General features: G+C 43.2%; 1 protein-coding gene across 1 annotated transcript in view; it reads left to right on the top strand.

The window, feature by feature from the left end:
* The first annotated feature begins 431 nt into the window (after positions 1–431).
* EHMT1 (euchromatic histone lysine methyltransferase 1) overlaps positions 432–18,873 on the top strand; it is a 48,281-nt gene continuing 29,839 nt past the window's right edge. The window contains exons 1-8 of the mRNA XM_042478714.1: positions 432–519; positions 1,864–2,438; positions 2,651–2,722; positions 6,174–6,333; positions 7,481–7,617; positions 8,987–9,169; positions 9,723–9,803; positions 15,372–15,541. Coding sequence (XP_042334648.1) covers positions 441–519; positions 1,864–2,438; positions 2,651–2,722; positions 6,174–6,333; positions 7,481–7,617; positions 8,987–9,169; positions 9,723–9,803; positions 15,372–15,541 — 1,457 coding nt within the window. The 5' untranslated portion in view covers positions 432–440. The remainder of the gene's footprint in view (positions 520–1,863; positions 2,439–2,650; positions 2,723–6,173; positions 6,334–7,480; positions 7,618–8,986; positions 9,170–9,722; positions 9,804–15,371; positions 15,542–18,873) is intronic.

Here is an 18,873-nt window from a genome sequence, read left to right as displayed (position 1 = left end):
ACTCCTCCACTTATCTCACTGCCAGCCATTGGAATACATTTTTATGAGATGATGCAAATCTCCAGATGTCACAAAAGATGCTTGTTTGGACAAGTTTGTTACACCAAGTTGCTCTAGATCAAGTTTCCAGTCTTTTCCAAGGGAAACTGACCTGCCAGATATTGATGAGCTGTTGTTCCCATCATACCTCATCCTTAGCCTTGTGGTAGGGGCTGATGTGAACTGGAGTCCAACACCATCTAGAAGGGACATAGGTTCTTCAGCACAGCTCTGTTCACTCCATCATCCTTTGACCTCCTGCATTTCCTTGGCTGTGCTTTCTTCGCCCATGAATCCCAGCTTATGAAGAAAATGAAAGCAGATGGAACGACAGCTAATTTGCAAACATACAAATATGATTTTTCTTTCTTTTTTCTTTTTGTCACGTTTAGCGAGCTCTTATGAGTAAAGGGGAAACCAGAAGAGATATCTGCATGAAGGCCGAGCTGCTGAAAGATATCACCAACAGCAAAGAGGAAGGTAAATGCATCTTCACTCAGGGCTGGACCCTTCCATCCAGTTTAGATGCCAAGCCTGACCCTTCCATGAGGTGGGCACATCCCTTCCTTAGGGGGCAGCTTAAGCAATTTGTATAGATGTGTGAGCGGTAGTCAGTGCATGTGTAGAGGTGACAAAGAGACATCAGTGCCTGAGGATTCCAGCCTGAAGCCTCAGACCTTCTAGCCTACATTGGTGGTAGGCTGATGAGAATATGATGATCACATAAAGGCTTCTGCATGGGCCTTTTATGAGAGCAATCGTAGCAAGATCTCAAATTTCCAAGGTTGAGAATACACTACATTTGAAGTCATGCCCGTTCTCTTTGATGTACAATTGCTGGCTCAGTTTTAAATCTAGTAAAACAGCCTCCTGCTCAGAAATGTTAGCAAAAAAGTCAGCCTGAAGCAAGGGTGATTGGACTTGAGAGTTCTTAAGGGGAAAATGTTATTCTGCAGTCAGCCACTTAGGAGATGGTTATGTATTTTACTGTGCAAGCTGACCCACTTGCAAAAACTGAATTTGGTAGTGAAGTTGGTACCGCCTAGCATTAAGGATTGTTTGGTTCAGGATGCCGTGTTCTGCTACGTTTCACCTATCACATAATTCTCATTGTAGAAAATTAGCAAAAGAAGTGCAACTTGATCACATGGAATTGTCTGAAAAACAAGGAAAAAATGGAAAGTACAGTGGGCCCTTGGTATCCGCTGGGGTTTGGTTCCAGCAATCTTGGAAACCACAGTGTGTTGTGACACCAGTGCTCTCTGACAGAGAAGGCTAAATGTCTCACAAAACAGTTCCCAGAATTCCATAGCATTGAGCCATAGAAGTTAAAGTGGTGTCAGACTGGACTATTTTTGCAGTGTGGCTGCAGCTTAAGTATAGAAAATGAATGGAAGCTAGATCTTCAGTTGTCAGTTGATCAAGCTGGTTTAAATTAAACCAAGTATTGCATGAGGTTGGGAATGAAACCCAAGCCATGTTGAGTACAAACAGAAGTTTTGTTGTGAAAGTATCGTTTCTTTGAATGTATTGAGAGGGGTGTGGTATAATGGTGAAATAGTTTGGGTGTTGAACTAGGGTTCGAGTCCTGGCTCGGCCATGGAAACCCACTGGGTGATGTTGGGCAAGCCAAATTTAGCCTCAGAGGAAGGCCAAATCAAAGCCCTCTGAACAAATCTTGCTAAGAAAATTCAATTATAGGGTTGCCTTAGGGTCACCATAAGTCAGAAATGAATTGAAGGCCCACAACAATTGGCACATAAAGCCTTTCTTTCAGACTGTATTCTATATATATCTATTTTATCTCTCTGTTTCTGCCTCTAGGATTTAATGCTATGGCAGCAGATGAAAGTGCCATAGAGAAGCAAGCTGGGGAACCAAAGATGGCCCCCGATGGTGAAACCAATGGCTCTTGTGAGTGCAGTGAAACCAAGAGCCACCCCAGTGCAGCTAAGAACACTCAGGACAATGCAAAAGTCAGCCAAGGGGACCCCACGGCCAAGTTGAATCGGATAGCGGAGAATGGCATTTCTGAGAGAGACAGTGTTGCTGGAAAGCAGAACCACATAAAAGCAAACGATTTCACACAGACTTCTGTCACGGGGAGCAATGGATATATTTTACCGATGCAGATGGCTCAGGAGTTGCCCGCAAGGACTACCAGCGGGGCTTTTGCTTCCCTTCCTGGCCACGCAGCAAAAACCCTCCCTGCAGGAGGAGGAGGAGGTGGCGGAGGCAAGGGGAGAACGCTGAGCCCCTTTCCCCAGGCGCAGGCCGCCCTGCCAGCGAAACACGGGGAAGGCAGTAAGGAGGGCGAGACGAAGAAAAGCACAAGCGCGCATGCCAGCATGAAGGTTCACAGAGCACGGAAGACAATGCCCAAGTCTCCTTCGAGCCTGGTAAAGTATACTCGAAATGTCTGCTTAAGAAATCCTGGCTCTTCTGTTTTGGTATGAGTGGTAGCAAGTATGTGAGGTGGAGCGTGGTAAGTGCAAGGTGGAAGTGTGGTACAGCTACCGGTTGCACCTTTCCTCTCCTTTGAGTGTCTGACTGTCAACGCAGAATAGCAATTCAGCACCGGAATCCACTCTTTTCTCTCCTCTTCCTACAGGACCAGGGGATGTTTGGCTCTCCAGATGTTTTGGATTCAGCTCCCAGAAGCCCCAGCCAGCATGGCTTAATGGTAAGGCACTGTGGGAGTTGTAGTCTAAAACATCCGTTAGGTTACAGATTTCCTGCTGTCGTCTTAAAAAGTGCTGCTGTTGAAGTATAGTAGTTATTTCTACTACTTGGATTCTTGTTGTTGGATGGGTGTCAGGCTGCATCTGTGCTGCAGAACTGAGGCAGTTTGACACTGGTTTAACTGCCATGGCTCCATGTTATGGAATGCTGGGATGTTTCATTTTGTGAGATATTGAGCCTACACTGTCGGAGATCTCTGGCCACAACAAACTACAAATCCCAGGATTCCATAGTATGCAGCCATGGCAGTTAAATTGGTATCAAATGGCATTATTTCTGCAGTGTAGATTCAGCCCAAGTCTTCATGTAGAAGTTATCATCATGCAGATCTTTTGAAAACTCCCCAGGCAGTTTAAGTCTTCATCTGCTTCTTTAGTTAGTCATATTTTTGGTATGCTATATTGTCTCCCATGATTTGGTTTTCCGCAGCCAAATGTGTTTATTGTATGTCTATGTGATTCTTGCATGAAATTTGGGTCCTGGTTCTTGCTCCTTGAGCATTTTCTGACTACTCTACCACTCAGCCAGATTTCCTGAAGAACACTGTCAATACCAAACCATATGGGTAGACATGTATGAAGTGACTCTACCACTGTGCCACCTGGGTGTATTTTGAAATCTCTTGGACTTCTGCCCACATATTAGTGGGAAACTATGACGACAACCTGGTATATGTGTTAGGGGACATACAAAATTCTAATGTTCTCTGTTCAAGCAATGGGTATGAAAGTCCTTCAGGCAAGAGGATTTATTTGCTTCATTATTTAGAAGAGCTTTGTCTTGCTTCTGGTCTTTTGGCTGAATGTTCCTCTAGGTGGTTTGCAGGAGGTCCGAACAATATGGACACGTACACACACACGCACACTCATACGTCACACAGTCCCCTTAGTCCTCTAGTTGATGGGTGGAATCAGGACAGACTTCTCAGCTCTGCAGGCCCACTAGGGTTGGAGCCAAATGTTCTTTCTGACCAACTGAGGAATAAGCAGACTCAATGCAAGTGGTCCTTTTTTGGCGATGACTGCCTTTCCCTTGCTGTGATGATACTGTGCTGTAATCCAAAGTGTGCTTTCTAGTTGTGCCTTGGAAACAGCTAGGATGTTGTGGCAGGTGCTGCGTGTGGGTAGAGAGAGGTTTGCAGGCATTGAGCTTGGATTGGGAATTGGGAAGGGACAGTGCTTTCCCGACTTCATGTGAAAGTGATGTTCTATTCTATGTGGTGTTAAGGCTTACAAGGGTTGCTCTTGCAGCTTCATGGAGTCAGATCAGATCAGATGAAGTCCAATTTAAGGCAGGACAAGTCACAACAGGAAAGATAAATTAGAGGCAGAGGCCCTAATCTGGAGTGGACTGATGAGAACAGGACCTTGGATAGCTCCAAGTGAGACCTACTGGCTGAAGCTCTCTCCTATGAGGACAACTGTTGGAGGATGTTGTCTTAGCAGGATACTAAATCCATCTGAAGTACAGTGGGCCTTCCATGTTCACTGGGGTTGGGGACACAAGACCCCCATGCAAGTGGAAAAAAACTACAAGTAAAGCCCGGCTCTTTTTTTTTTTACCAGATTGAACAACTGTCTAGGTATCTCTAGGCCTCCAGTGCAGATTTGTGCTCAACATCTGACAGAAGTTGATCATAAATCATGCTGGAGACCTACAAATGCCTAGAGAAGTGTTTTCTTTTGGGATCTCTAGGTCCTCCAGTGTGACTGTGGTCAACCTCTGGCAGAGTCACACTGGAGGACCTTCCAAAAGAGAACATAGCGAATTAGTCAAAACAGCAAATTTGGAGGGACTGAGTGGGTATGTGTGTGTTTCTGGTCATTCTTGGAAGTGTTTCATCCTAGGAAATGGTGCCTGCTTTTCGTTGAACTTGTTGCTCCCTTGACTTTAGTCAACTGTCCTCAGAAGGTGTGTATACTTATAAATACAGCTCTTTAGACATGCCAAAATTAATGTTAATAAATTAATAACCGCTTTCAGTGACTGTGGTTTTTCACACACACACTCCCAATTAAAAGTAAGATAAGGGATGTGTGTTACTGAGTTGTTGTCAGGTGTTCCAATAAAAATGAAGTCTAGAGCAAGGCCTTAAGTTTGACGTTTGAACTACGAATGAAATGTGTTAATTCAAACAGCTTCAGGGTATTAGAAAACTTGTCCAGAAGTTTGTGTCCTGCAAAATTAACATGAGAGCCAGTATGGTCTAGTGATTACAGTGTTGACCTGGGACAACCAAGTTCTAGCCTTTGGTAAGTCATGAAAATTACTTGATAACTTTGAATCTCCCTTTCCTAACTCTGGCTCAGCCTGTCCTACATCACAGAGTTGCCATTTTGAAGATAAAGTGGGCAAGAGAAGGACTATGGATGCCAGCTTTACCTCTCAGTAGGAGAGGCAATATGTGAATGTAATTAATAAGTACAGTCAGCCCTTCATATCCGTGGGCTTCCCATTCGTGGATTGGAGCATCTGCGAATGGCCTGTTCTCAATGGCGGCACATGCATGCGGCTGCACCAATGCGGTTGTGTGCACATTGTGCTACTATTAAGGAGAACAGGACATGAAGTCTCATGGAATTTGGTATCTTCAGCGGAGTCCAGAACAAAACCTCTGTGGGTACAAAGGGCTAACTGTAAATAAATTAAGAAGATAGGATAATGCAGATTAACTAGACATTAAATATGCTAAACTAGATCTCCAGTGATGTAAGGCTGTAGAAAGGTTTATTAATAAAACATATCCAAGAAACCTGTATCACAGGGGTAAACTTAATGAAGATTCATAGTTAGATAAACAGCATATTCCAGTGAGCAGTTCATGAAGATATTCTGTCCAGCTCTACTCCATCACACATGGAGTTGTTTCACCATTGTATGAACAGAAAGATGTTCTAGGTCTGATCCAATGGCAAGGTCCTTCTTATGATCTAAGTTGGTCTGTGACCAAAATCAACTGATTCGGTCTTCTTATGATCTTATGCATTCCGTTTGGGGTCAGGAAAACATGATACAGGTTGAGTCTCCCTTATCCGGAATTGCAAAATATTCCAGAAACCAAACATTTTTTCATGAGTGGCTGAGATACCTTTGAGATACCACCACCTTTGCTTTCTGATGGATCACTGTGCACAAAGTTTGTTACCTTCAGTCTGTGTGTATAAGGTGTATTTGAAACATAAATTAAAATTGTGTTTAGACTTGGGTCTCCAAGATCTCTCATTAAGTATGTATATGCAAATAGAGGTATTCCAAAATCCATTTTTTTCCAAAAATCCACATTTTATTGTATTGTTCTTAAAAACATTCTTTTGTTTGTTTGTTTGTTTGGGCATTACTCTTTCCCCTACACCCAGAAAATATAAAGCATCCTTTTGATTTCTGTTCCTCAGAATTCAAGTAAAGACTCCAAAGAAGCGAAAGCACCTAAGGAAGATGACAACAGAAATGTTTTGGAATTTGGAAAGGCCCCCTCATTGCCCCCCATCCCTGGCCTTCATTCATCTCTACCTCAAAACCAGAGCTATGTCGCCACCTCAAAATCTCAGACAGGTAAAAAGATAGGAGATGCACATCTACACCCGCCTTTGATCGGTTTGGAGGGAGGCACCTCAAATCCCTTTCTTTGTCCTTTTACCAACCTGGGTTTGGGGACAGTCTTTTGCTGTTTCACTGGTTGCTGAGGCTTTTAAAGGGTGGTGCTGCATTTCCTTCTTGTTACATTTTTATTGTCTGCTAATCATTTTTTATCTTGTGAGTTGCAATGAATCTGAATTCTGGGAGAAAACTGGAGTACCAGTTGAGTGAGTGAGTGGATGGATGGATGGATGACTAATATGGCACCCTCTTTGGATTTCAGTTCAATGGAAGCTTGCTTATAATGGCATGGAGTAGTGCTTTTCAAGCTTCCTGGTGTGTGGTACTGGCAGTTCTTTCGTCCCCAGTGTACCTTGACTGTATGTGCACCCATTGGCTTCAGTTGATTCTTTTGTGGAAACTCTTTAGGGGCCAGCAGCTAATGGCTTGTGGTCCCATCTCCAAGATGTCTAATTATGTATATGGAGATATGCAAATATACATACATTAAAAAAAATCCCCAAACACTTCTGGTCCCATGCATTTCAGATAAGGGAGACTCAGTCTTTGCAAGGTAAGTCTGCCAAGGTTCTTTAACAGGAGAGGGGGCATGGGAAACTAAAAATACAATTAGATCCAGCCACACAATGCTGGGGGAATAAACCATTAAATGTTTCCAAGTTAAACACTAGCATCTCCCCTTCTCAAATTTGGGGCTGAGATCCTGGGCAGATGTTGCCATTTACTGTAGCATAGGATAGGTGACTTGATTCCTCCAGATGTGTCAACTTACAGCTCCCATAATCTTTAACCATTGGCCATGTAAGCTTGGGCTGGTGAGAGTTGTAGTTCAGAACATCTGGTAGGCATCAGGTTGTGTATCTCTTTCTCCTGATGACTGCAGTAGACTAGACTAACATGGAGTAATTTCCTATTACCTTGTGGCCCAGATCTGTGGTTGTGTGCTCCTCAGCATCGGGTGGTATTTTTGTTGTAAATTCAGTAACTGTCGGCTGCTACATATCCAGCAGTTCTCCTGGCACCCCGACCGGAAAGTTTTCATGTATGCTTGTGTTGTGTCTCCCTGATCTGGATTTATCTTCTCTTTCATCTCCCAATCCAGCTGCTTCAGTATCTCGCAAGAAAAAACGAAGAATGGGGACTTACAGTTTGGTTCCCAAGAAAAAGACCAAAGTTTTGAAGCAGAGGACTATGACTGAGATGTTTAAAAGTATCACTCATTCCACTTCAGGTGGCAAGGTGAGGGAGAAGAGGTGGACTCAGTGGGTGGATGGAAGGTGGTTTTAGCCAACCATGGAGGAAGGAAGCTTCTGCAGAGATAGGACTTAGAACCATATTAGGCTTAGACTTATCTCTGCAGAGATAAGACTTAGAACCACAGAGATAAGACATGGAACCATCCGGCTGTGTCTTCCATGCTCAGAGTCACTCAGTGGGTTTTCATGGCTGAATGGGAATTTGAACCCTGGTCTCCAGAGTCCTACTCAAACCACTGCACTATTCTGGCTCTTGAGGTGTCATTTTATTAAAAGGTTTTAGTAATGGGGCACACATTTTTCCTGCATTTGGTCCCAGGTTCAGTTTTTAGCATCTCCTGGTAAAGATGTGGAAAGACCCTTGTTTGAAATCCTGCAAAGCTGTTCCTGGTCATTGTTGACAATACTGGACTAGAGAGATGGATATATCCTAGATTCAGGCTGCTTGCACTGTATGGTATCATCATCATTAAACTTTATTTATATAGTGCTGTAGATAGCGCTATCATAAGAGACTGCTTAGGTTTTGAAATCTTCAGGGATGCCCTCCTCTCAGTCCTGTGTCCATCGAGACACTTCTGGCAGAGATGCCAGACATGGTTTCCTTGGCAGCTGTTCCCAGGTGGTGGAATTCCCTCCCATTTGTCCTTCTATCCCCAGGCAAAGACCTTTTTTATTCATGCAGGCTTTAGGCAACTGACAAGTTGCTGAGGAAGATGCTTTTTTACCCTGTAGGTACTATATTTTCTTTTATTCACTGGTTAAAATGGATGTCTTGAAAATAAATTGTTTCTAATTTGTCTGTGTTTTAATGTACTAACATCCAAAATCTAAAAGACAGCGATGCTTTATGGGGACTACTAAAGTGCATAAAATATATGTTGCAAGCTTTCAAGGCTTCATTAGCTTCTTGATCAGGCCAAGGTGTTAAAAATCCTATAGGAGAAAGGAAATTATGATGATGTTAGAGTCACATTCCTGCTTGTAGTAAGGGTGTTGTTGCTAAGTTGGTATGGAGGGATATCCTTGCAGGCAGGGCACCCCTCCTCCTGGGCTTGTGGGTTTTGGGAGACAAAGGGTCGTAAAGTCCAGGAAATAAAATTTAAAATCCATTAGCAACTCAAAGAGATGCCTCCTTTGAGATCCAGGCTGTCTCGAGTCAGCCTCCTTTATAGGCAGTGAACATTAAAAATGTGAGCTGCAAACCTAAGCAGCATTTTTGAGGCCAAAAGGTGGAATTACAAATAGTAGTGGCTTGCTATGTTTGGATGAACACTAGGATGTCAAATGTGGAAGGTGTGCCTAGAGGCTATTGATTCTGGTTTTTCGTTTGTCTGCTTGGGTATATTCAGGGCGAAAAGGGAGATGCCAGCCCTCATGTGAATGGGGAGAGATTAGACATAGACTCTGAGGAAGAGGACTCAGATGAACTGGAAGAGGACGACGAACGTGGGACAGACCACTCGGCTGCTTTCCCTGCAGAAGACAACCGAACGGCTAAAGAAGGGAATGTGGATACTAGCAATGTCAGAAAGGTGATTTGGGGCCAGTGCTGCAGACAATATTTAGCTTTTATGCATCCAAACTGAGGTCAAGGATATGAAAAGGCAAAGAAGAATTGATGCTGTGGCTCAAGTGACTGGGATGTTGTCCAACTGCAGATAGCTCTAAGGAAAATTGGGAGAAAGGTATAAAATTTAGTCAATTTCAATTGGCCCTCTGTATCCATGGATTCAGCCAACCATGATTTGAAAATATTCACAAAGAAATTTCCACAAGCAAACTTTGATTTTGCTGTTTTCTATAAGGGATGTCATTTTATTACACCGTTGTATATAATGGGACTTGAGCACCCACAGACTTTTATAGTTCCTCCAGTGCGATTCCATGGTCAACTTCTGCTCAGTGTTGACTATAGAGTTGTGCTGGAGGGCTTAGATATTCCTAGAGAGGTGTTCACTCGGGTTAAAAAAATAAGTGGGTTTTTATTAGCACTTTTCCCATTTTCATGGGGGGGGGGGGTGTGCCCCTAACCCCAGTGAATGTGGAGAGCCTGGTGTAAATTTGATTTTTCTCTGGCGGTTACAGTTAGTTGATGGAGAATCTGAGGAGGATCAGGACTCTGGAGAATCTGCAGAAGAAGAGGAAGATGGTGACGAGTCTGATTTGGTGAGTTGTGCCCTTGGAGACCTTTTTTCCCCATCTTCCCTTTTGGCACGCAGCAAGAGTGATGGTGAAAGGCGGCTGTACCCTCCAGGCCTTGTTTTGACTAAACTCCTGGCTGTGAGAGACTTAAACCTGCCTGCGCACGGCTTGTTTGTCCCGTTTTCCCCCTCCCCTTCGAACCTCAGGCTTACAACCAAATTGTTGGTTTGCTTTTTGTGCCTCTTTTTTTATTTCTTTCAAGCAAAGCTGCTGACTCTTGCCTCTGAAATAATTTCTGTTTACAATGAAAGTTTATTGCTTTCTTGTCAGGCCTCAGCAGGGGTCTGCTCTTGGTTACCAGGTGCCAAGACAAGCGTGTGGTCCAGACAGGAAAGGCCAAGGCCGGAAGAAGCAGAGCAGACGCAGGGACGTAGTCCGGACACACATTGTCCAGGGCCAAGTTCTGCAGGAGGCAAGGCAAGGCACCAAGAGTCTGCTGTTGTTGCTGCCGCCACCGCCGCTGCTATCGCTGTTGCTGTTAGTGACACGCTTCTCAGACTGATAGGCAAGCCCTTTATAGACCTTAGTGTGCCAGGATTGACTTATGCCAAGGATGGGGAATACCAGGCTCTAGGGATAAATCCATCCCTCATGCGGCCCCAGTTTGGCTCTCTCCAGACAGCCATGCCCTCTTCCTTTATCTTACCATTCACTGTTAGTGGTATTATACAGGTCGAGTATCCCTTATCTAAAAAGCTGGGGACCAGAAGTGTTTTGGATTTGGGACTTCTTTCGGATTTTGGAATATTGGCATCTGCGTTATGAGATATCTTAGGGATGGCACCTAAGTCTAAACATGACATTCATGCTTGAAGGTCATTTTGTACCCAATATTGGAACTAATTTTGTGCATGAAACCAAATTTGTATACACTTGAACCAGTAAAAACCAAAGGTGCCACTGTGTTAGCTACCTATGTGGACAAGTTTGGATTTGGGGATATTTAGGATTTCTGAATTCCAGATAAGAGAGGTTCAATCTGTATTACTCAGCTTTTTTACTCTTCATCTTGCATTGTAAAAGGCTGAACTGCCTCTTTCAGTTATTGAAAGCAATAGTTTTATGCTAAAATGTGCAGGATTTTTGGTCCCTCTCCTTTCTCCAAGGGCCTTCCCACCACTGGAAATGTTCTATAATGGAATTCTGTCCTTGGGCTGAAGGAAGTTCCCCACCCTTGGCTTATATGGTGAATGGCTGCTTACTTTGGCCTATACAGTGGCTTTGCACTGCAACACTTAGGCAGATTAGTAGGAGAGGCAGAGCATCCATGGGGCAAGAGGTAAGGTGCTTGGGTCCTAAATGCCTACAAGCACACACTTCTCCACCTCTTGTTCTCTTTCTCTCTCTTACAAACACATACACCCCATTTTTTGCACTTGCCAGAGCTTAGGAAAATTACTCATTGGACTGTAGCTCCTAGAGTCTCCAGCTGGCTGGAGGATCCTGCGAGTTGTATTTAAAAAGGGATTTTTCTAAGCTCTGGCACATGCACACCCAGATGTACCTAACCTCCGTTCTCTCCCTCCCACATAAATCTCTATCTTTTATATGTAAAGTACTAACACACATACTTTTGACAAAACTCCTAACCTCATACATACAACAGAAACACCCTCCCCATTTACTTTTCTCAGTGCCTTACATTTCTGTTTCAAATGCCTTCAGATACAACCTTGGGCTTTTCTCCAAGTCATTCATCCTTGAGTCAGGGTGCATCTAGCCAGTAGAAATAATGCAGCCTGACACCACTTTAGCTGCCATGCTTCTTCCTACAGAATCCTGGGACTTGTCTTTTTGTGAGGCACCAGCACTTTTTGGCAGAGAAAGCAACAACTGCAAATCCCAGGATCCCACAAGATGGCATTAAAGTGGTGTCAATTGTATTATATCTACAGTGTAGATGTACCCTTTGAATAATGAGTACAGTACAAGATCTTATCAAATATATGTTGATCAACTCCATGAAGGACCAAGGGTCAAAGTCTTGCTTTGCTATGGAGCTTCTTGGCTTGCACTGGGGAAGTTGCTTTGGTATCATCAGTGATGAATTTTTACAAAAGTGGATCGGAGGTATTATGAATATATGTATATGTATCTCCCAGTTAGAGACCTGGCCTATCATTGAATAAGATTTCCACAGTGCAGTCCTGTGTGTATTTACTGAGAAATAACTCCCTCTGAATTCAGTGGAAGTTTCTCATGGGTTTGTATAGGATTGCACCCAAGCATGCACACCTATGGATATTTGCTCCATTGTGCTCAGCAGGACATAGTGTTAGAAAAAATATGGATTATCTTACTAGGTTTGCAGCACAGTCTTACATGTATCCACCCACTTGGAAATCCCACTGATTTTAATGGGGCTTACTCCCAGTTACATTTGTTTTATGCAGCCCTCCAAATGTTTCTAGACTACAACTCCCAGCATCCTCAGTCAGCATAGCATCTAGTGAGGAATGTTGAGAGCTGGCAATCCAAATCTAGAGGATGGGATGATGCCCGCTTCTAATGTATAAGATGGGAAGTTTAGTCTTTGAAGATTTTGGCAAAATTCATTAACCCATCCCTCAATGATTAAAAATCAGGAATTCATTATGACTAGTAAGGAAAAGAAACCAATGACACCTAACATCAGAAATATGAATTATAAACAACTAACAAACTAGAACTAACAATCAACGTAGACCTTACAATGTACAACAGTTAGATATTTTGTTACATGCTCTTAGAGACATTTTAATTGGTCATCTTGTTTTTGAAATGATTCAGTGGTTTTACACATGTGTCCATTGGTGTACAGGTTGAGTATTCCTTATCCGAAATGCTTGAGATCAATAGTGTTTTGGATTTTGGAATACAGTATTTGAATATACATAATGAGATACTTTGGAGATGGGACCCAAGTCTAAACATGGAACTCAATTTGTGTTTAATACACACCTCATACACATAGCCTTAAGGTAATGTTATACAATATTTTAAAAACAATTTTGTGCCTGAAAGAAAATTTGTGTGCATTGAACCATCTGAAAGCAAAAGTATCTCACTATCTCAGTCACCCATGAAAAAACAGGTTTGGATTTTGGAGCATTTCAGGTTTCAGATTTTTGGATGGGAGATATTCAACCTGTATTACCAAAGCCATTAATGGAAAGTAATAACTACTTTTGTTTTGCAGTAGAATTCCAGTGCTGAAACATTGCATTTCTTTCTGAATTGCGGAAAAGCCGAGCTGTTAAAAATGCTCTGATAGTTTGTTGACAAGATTTCTAACAATTGCAAAAAAAACAACCCCTTAGTTTGATTTAGGATCTCTATCTTGGTTTAGAGGACTTGCCCAAGCGATAATCTGCTGATCTGGGTGTAACTGCAAGTGATGGGATTTGACCAAGCTTGGAAGTATCAGCTGAACATCTGAGGGTCAAAGACATGAGTTTAGGGCTTAGTTATAGTCCTGTATACTAAGCTTGAAGGATGAAAGGCATTGTGTCTGAATACTTTTAGCATTTATAGCAGGGGTTATGAACTTCAGGCTCAGGATTGCACAGATTCACTAAGCCACACACACATGCCCTTCCTTAGCTTTGGGCACCATCGTTCTCCCTCCTCAGTTTGTCATCTGTCCAGCACATTTTGTGGCCTGCCATGTCTCTGAACCTTGGAACTGTAACATCTGAAAGAATATCTCCTTCCATATGAATGTGATGCTATTTATCATCAACATTTGAGACCCTTGTTCTATGTTCCACCACCAAATGAGCTTAGGTTGTTGGGAATGAAGTATAGGACCTTTTTTGAGGTGGGTTCCCAATCTCTGTGCTCACTTTTTGAGGGTTTTCGATTGATTTTCTTCACTGTCCGTCTTTCCACAAGCATTTTCTCAACAATTCCAACAAGTGAAGACGTTTTTAGTTGGCTTAGCCAAATAAAAATTCCATGGATGAGCATTATGAGTTGATGAAAGCTCCACGTCTGGTGAGTGATGGGGAGCCCATGTCCTACAGATGCACAGAAAGCCCTGTCACTTGTTTTGACATGTACACTCTTGTTCCTGAAGAAAAAGGAAGAAGATTGAAGAAATGCGCTTCTCAAAGTTTCTGGGAAACCCAAGACCGGTCAAGTTATTTTGGCAGTTGATGGAAAGGGTCCTACAAACGCCTTACCTTGATGATGATGATGATGATGATGATGATGATGATGATGATGATGATAATAATAATTAAATAGTGACTGCTGACCTTTCACAGTACACCTGAGGTGACCGTCTAAGGCGGCCGGCCCTCTCTCTTGAAGTAAAGAATCCGGAGCTCTTTGTAGAAGCCAAAATGTCTCATTTGAAGCTCTTGTACTTTGGGTATACCATGAGATGACATGCCTTGCTGGAAAAGATACTAACTCCTGGTAAAGCTGAAGGTGGCAGGAAAAGAAGAAGGTAGCACTAAGGTGGATTGATTCAATTGAAGAAGCCAAGACCTTTGGAGGTCTCACATTTGTAGGGTTGAAGCCAAATTGATGGCAAATAACAACCGCACCTAGAACCAAGTACACATAACTTGGCGTCTGTCTTGTTTCCAAAATGTCAATTGATAGATGACTAGTATTTTCTTTTCTCCGATTCAGTCTGAGTTGTAAAATTTACCAGATATGATTATACACATCCAGGATACACTTGTGATATACTTAAATTTGGTGTAAATCTCTGGGTTCATTGCATCTCAACTGCCCACAATTGGTTTGGCCCTTTTAACCTGCTAACTGGTATTTTAATTTGTCATGCTTACGTTTAATTTTGTGTGTTTGTGTATGTGTTTCTGCTTGTTGGTGCCCCCCCCCCCCCCCATGAATGGTTTTTAGTGAAGTGTCCTATGAGGGCCTGCATGGATCGAAGCGTGGGGCAAAAATGTTACACACAAATAAGCAGATAAGCAGCCAGTAATGAAATATTTTCACACTTAAGTGTTTGCAATATCTTCACACTTAAAGGTTTGCATTGACTAGCATGGTTGCATTGGATGTTAATAATAACATGCAAAGTAACGCATTAGGCAGAGTTGCTTAAATCGCTTAATGTATACCCAATTAGACTTCTCTGGGCATAGTGCTTTTTTACATTCAGACTTCGCTATGGGGAAAGGCATATGCCAGTGGTTCCCAAACATTGGTCCTCCAGATATTTTGGACTTCAACTCCCATAACCCATTCCAGTTGGCCAACAGTTAGGAATTCTGGGAGCTGAAGTCCAAACCATCTGAAGGACCAAACTTTGAGAACCACTGGCATATTCAACGAATATGGTGGGGAGAAGGGTGCTTTCCCCCCACTTCTCCATGCTTTCAGAGCTTTTTGGGTACCGCCCTGATGATAGATCTTTGGCCTACGGTGTCAAAATCTATGGTATTTCACAGAGCGGCAGTGTTGCGAAACGTCAGTTGTACCACTACCTTGGGGGACCAAAGGGCCACAGTAGCCTACAGTGTAACCAAGGATCAGGCTCCCTGTTTCCTGAAGCAGATGGCTCCTGTGGTTTTGCAGAGTTCCGAATCCAGCCTCAAGAAGAAGATGATGAAGAGGAAAGGGAAGACGGAGAGCCCTTGGTTGAAACCCACCCGGAAAAGGAGGCGGAGAAGTAAAAAGAAACAAAGCAGTACACTAGGTAATGAAAACAGACTTGCCTGCCACCTCCCCTCTTTGGTCTTTGATCAGTAGAAACCTCCAGGGCTGGAGCAGCCATAGGGTCTTCCAGCTCTTGTGGGACCCATTAGCCCCAGTCAGCAATCAGGGAATGATTGGCATGGTAGCCTGACAACACTTGTATTACGGGGCCAACTTTAGCACCTCCCTTGTCCCCTTCTCTGTGTTCAACCCAGAGGCCAGCGAGAACAGAAGCAAGCTGATCACTCATTCTGCAGTCAGCCACAAAGAAACAGCTAAACTAAGCGCACAGGAATGTTACTTTCTAGACTCTCAAGTATCCACCAGCAGCTGGGAACTTTGGGAATTAAGCTCCAAAAGAGTACCTTTTGTATGCTGCGAGCCTTTTATTTTTCCCAACAGAGAAGGCTGTGTTGGAATGTCTGCTATTCAGACAATCCTAGCAAACAAGGTTATCCAAAACACTTTGTGCTCTGGCTCGACACTATTTCACTTATCAACATAGCCAGGTTACACAGTCCTCCTCCAGTTTAACAAGATGGAAAAGATATAAAGCCAAGGAAAAGGATGATTCGGCAGTGCTCATCACCAGGCTTGTTTTCAAAATCATTAGGAATCAACAGGCAACCCCTGAGTTTGGAAATTAAAGAAAGACTTCTATTGAAAGGGAAAGACAGGCTAAAGGCCCAGCTGAACCTGATCTGCAAAATGTGGGTGCTGTGTGCGACACGAGACTTACATACAGATGTACATGAGTCCACTGTGGACTATATGCAATCCTTCAAGGCAGATACACAACCTCCTAAAGGAAACAGGCCTGAGAGCAGCCTATTTCCTAGGTTCATAAAGAGGATGGATTGTGACCATCACAAATCTCCCTCCCCTACCCACCATGCATTTCTGGCCAGCTTTGCAGACTGCTAATCACTATTCCCTCCCCCAGCCCTGGCAAGATCCAATGGAGAAGGAGAAGAAAGAAAAAAGAGAATAGCTTCAAAATTAATAAACTAAAACCCACACAGAATAAAGGTTTTAATGGATAAGGATGCCAGGCATTTGAGTCTTAAAAATTGTTATTAGTCAGAAAATCCGTCTGTAGCATTGGGATTCAGGGACGGTTTATGGGAGAAACATTGGGAAATGACAAATTCAGAGCCAAGTAAGAAGTGGTGAAGACTTAGGCTTATCTTGAGGTTGAAAACGTCAACACTGATCCTGTAGTAAGTCGGGTGGAAAAACACCCATCCTTTCAGATTCTTTGTTGTGTTAAAAATAAAAAAGTCTACCTGTCCAATTTCGGTTAGATTCCTATTTCGTCTATATATGTATAATGAACAGACAAAATACATGGAATTGTGACTTTCAGCAATAAAGTCACTTCACTTCTCTCAATATGTCCTTCCAGATCTCTCCAACCCATTGATCCCCAACCACCAGTATTTTAGGTTTCCCCTGTCATACCCAAGGTAACAGCATCAAAGTCAGGAATGCTCACAGCAGAAACTTTTATTATTCATTTTTCTTTTTAACCAAGAGCCCAAGAATTGTGCTCAGGACTAGATCTGGTGTTTGGAATCCACTGTTTGCACTTGGCTGATCAGAAACCCTCAGCTGTTGCAAACAGCTAAACTGCCTCCCTTGTTTCCTAAAGCAGATTTGCAGCAGATGCCACTTGAAATCAATGCACAGCTACAGCGTTGGTGCCAATGCAGTTCTTGAAATCAAGGCTTTCTCTCATCAAGCTTCCCTCCAGAGGTAAAAGCCATGGGGGAAGGGAAAAGAAAGAAAGGGGAGCTGAGTGGGAGGAGAGATTCCCATATCACTTTTAGTAAGTCCTCAAGCAGCCATGGACTGGTAGCCGTTAAATGAGTTTGCTAATCTAGTGCAGTCTCGCTGGATGAATGCTTCACATGCACAAACAGGAACGATGTTACTCATGTGTGCCTGCACCTAAAGGTGGAGGACACAAGGGGAATCTTGTACCCATTCTGGAATTCATATAAGGACAAGACCTGGCTTTTCCACCTGCTTTTGCAGAATGGGCCTCAAGCCTATTGCCACCTTCAACTTGCCTTAAAAAACCCTTATGGCATTTGAGCATGTGCCTCTGCACAGATTCAGTGGGGAAACCCCAAACTGGAAGAGGAGAACGTAGACATTAGGGTAGATGAAGAGGAAAAATAAATAAAATAATAATAAATAAATAAATAAATAAATACAGTTGGCCCCTGTATCCACAGATTCTTATCCATGGCTTGAAAATATTCCAAAAATATATACATTCCAAAAAAGCAAACCTTGATTTTGTCTTTTTATGTCAGGGACACTATTTTACTATCTGTTGTATTTAAAGGAATTGAACATCCATGGATTTTGGTACCACGTGGGGTCCTGAAACCAAACCCCAGCAGATTTCAAGGGCTCACTGCAGATAGATAGATAGGGAGACGGATGATGGAGAAGGACGAATCCTTGTCCACCCAAAGGCCTAGAAGGAGCCACAGCACTGCAAGTGTTTTAACCCTTGAGCTCAACAAAATATCCCACCAGGAGAAGGCAGACATAGTTTTATTCCTTTCGTCACCTCCCCTTCCTCCCACACCAGACAGGGCCAAGGGGGTCCCTAGGTCTTCCTTTTGCTGGTTGCTCCATTTTTGATCCACTTGTGCCTCCTCCATCACTCTTCTTTCAGCAACGCCTGGCCTCTTCTCATTCTTGTATTAGCAGCCACAGGGGCATCATCTTAATACAGAGAAATGAACCAAGGAAACAAAAGCACAAAAGGTACATGGCCATATTAGAAAGCTGACACTCACCTTCTGATTGCGAAGATAGAATCCCTTCACTCGGAGATCCAAGGAATCCAGGGACACTTCCATTATTCCATGTTGCTCTCCGCCTGGCTCCTTCTCCGCTCCCCAAAGGTGGCTTATAGGCTTCAGGACCTGGGTGGAAAATATAGACACATATTTATAGAGCCAGAGAAAGAACTATGCATCTATGGTCTACGTGTTTCTCCCTCTCTCCTCTCTCTCTCTCTCTCCTCTCTCTCCCTTTCTCTATAAGGCCACATTCATCTCTTAGCAGACAATATGCAGGCTACAATGCTGAGAGGATCTGTAAATACAGATGCAGAGAGCATCATTGCAACACAACAGCTGGGCCAAATGATCTTTTGAGCCTATTTCCCTTCTGTGGCTGGATCAAGCAAGCTCCACCCCCTCTTAAAGACCTTTTTTAAAAAAGGTACTAGCCACCAACACCAGGAACAAACGGGAGAAGTCCTCTCTTTCAGACACATCTGTCTGCTGCTGCAATGCATTTAGAACACTATGTACATGGCAAGGAACCTCTCCCGTCTACCCAGATACAAAAGATGGAG

Source organism: Sceloporus undulatus, chromosome 7 (genome assembly GCF_019175285.1).
Source record: "Sceloporus undulatus isolate JIND9_A2432 ecotype Alabama chromosome 7, SceUnd_v1.1, whole genome shotgun sequence".
In the NCBI taxonomy this organism is placed as follows: domain Eukaryota; kingdom Metazoa; phylum Chordata; class Lepidosauria; order Squamata; family Phrynosomatidae; genus Sceloporus; species Sceloporus undulatus.
Note: the sequence above shows the minus strand (reverse complement) of the source record. Positions and strands in the feature narration are given on the sequence as shown.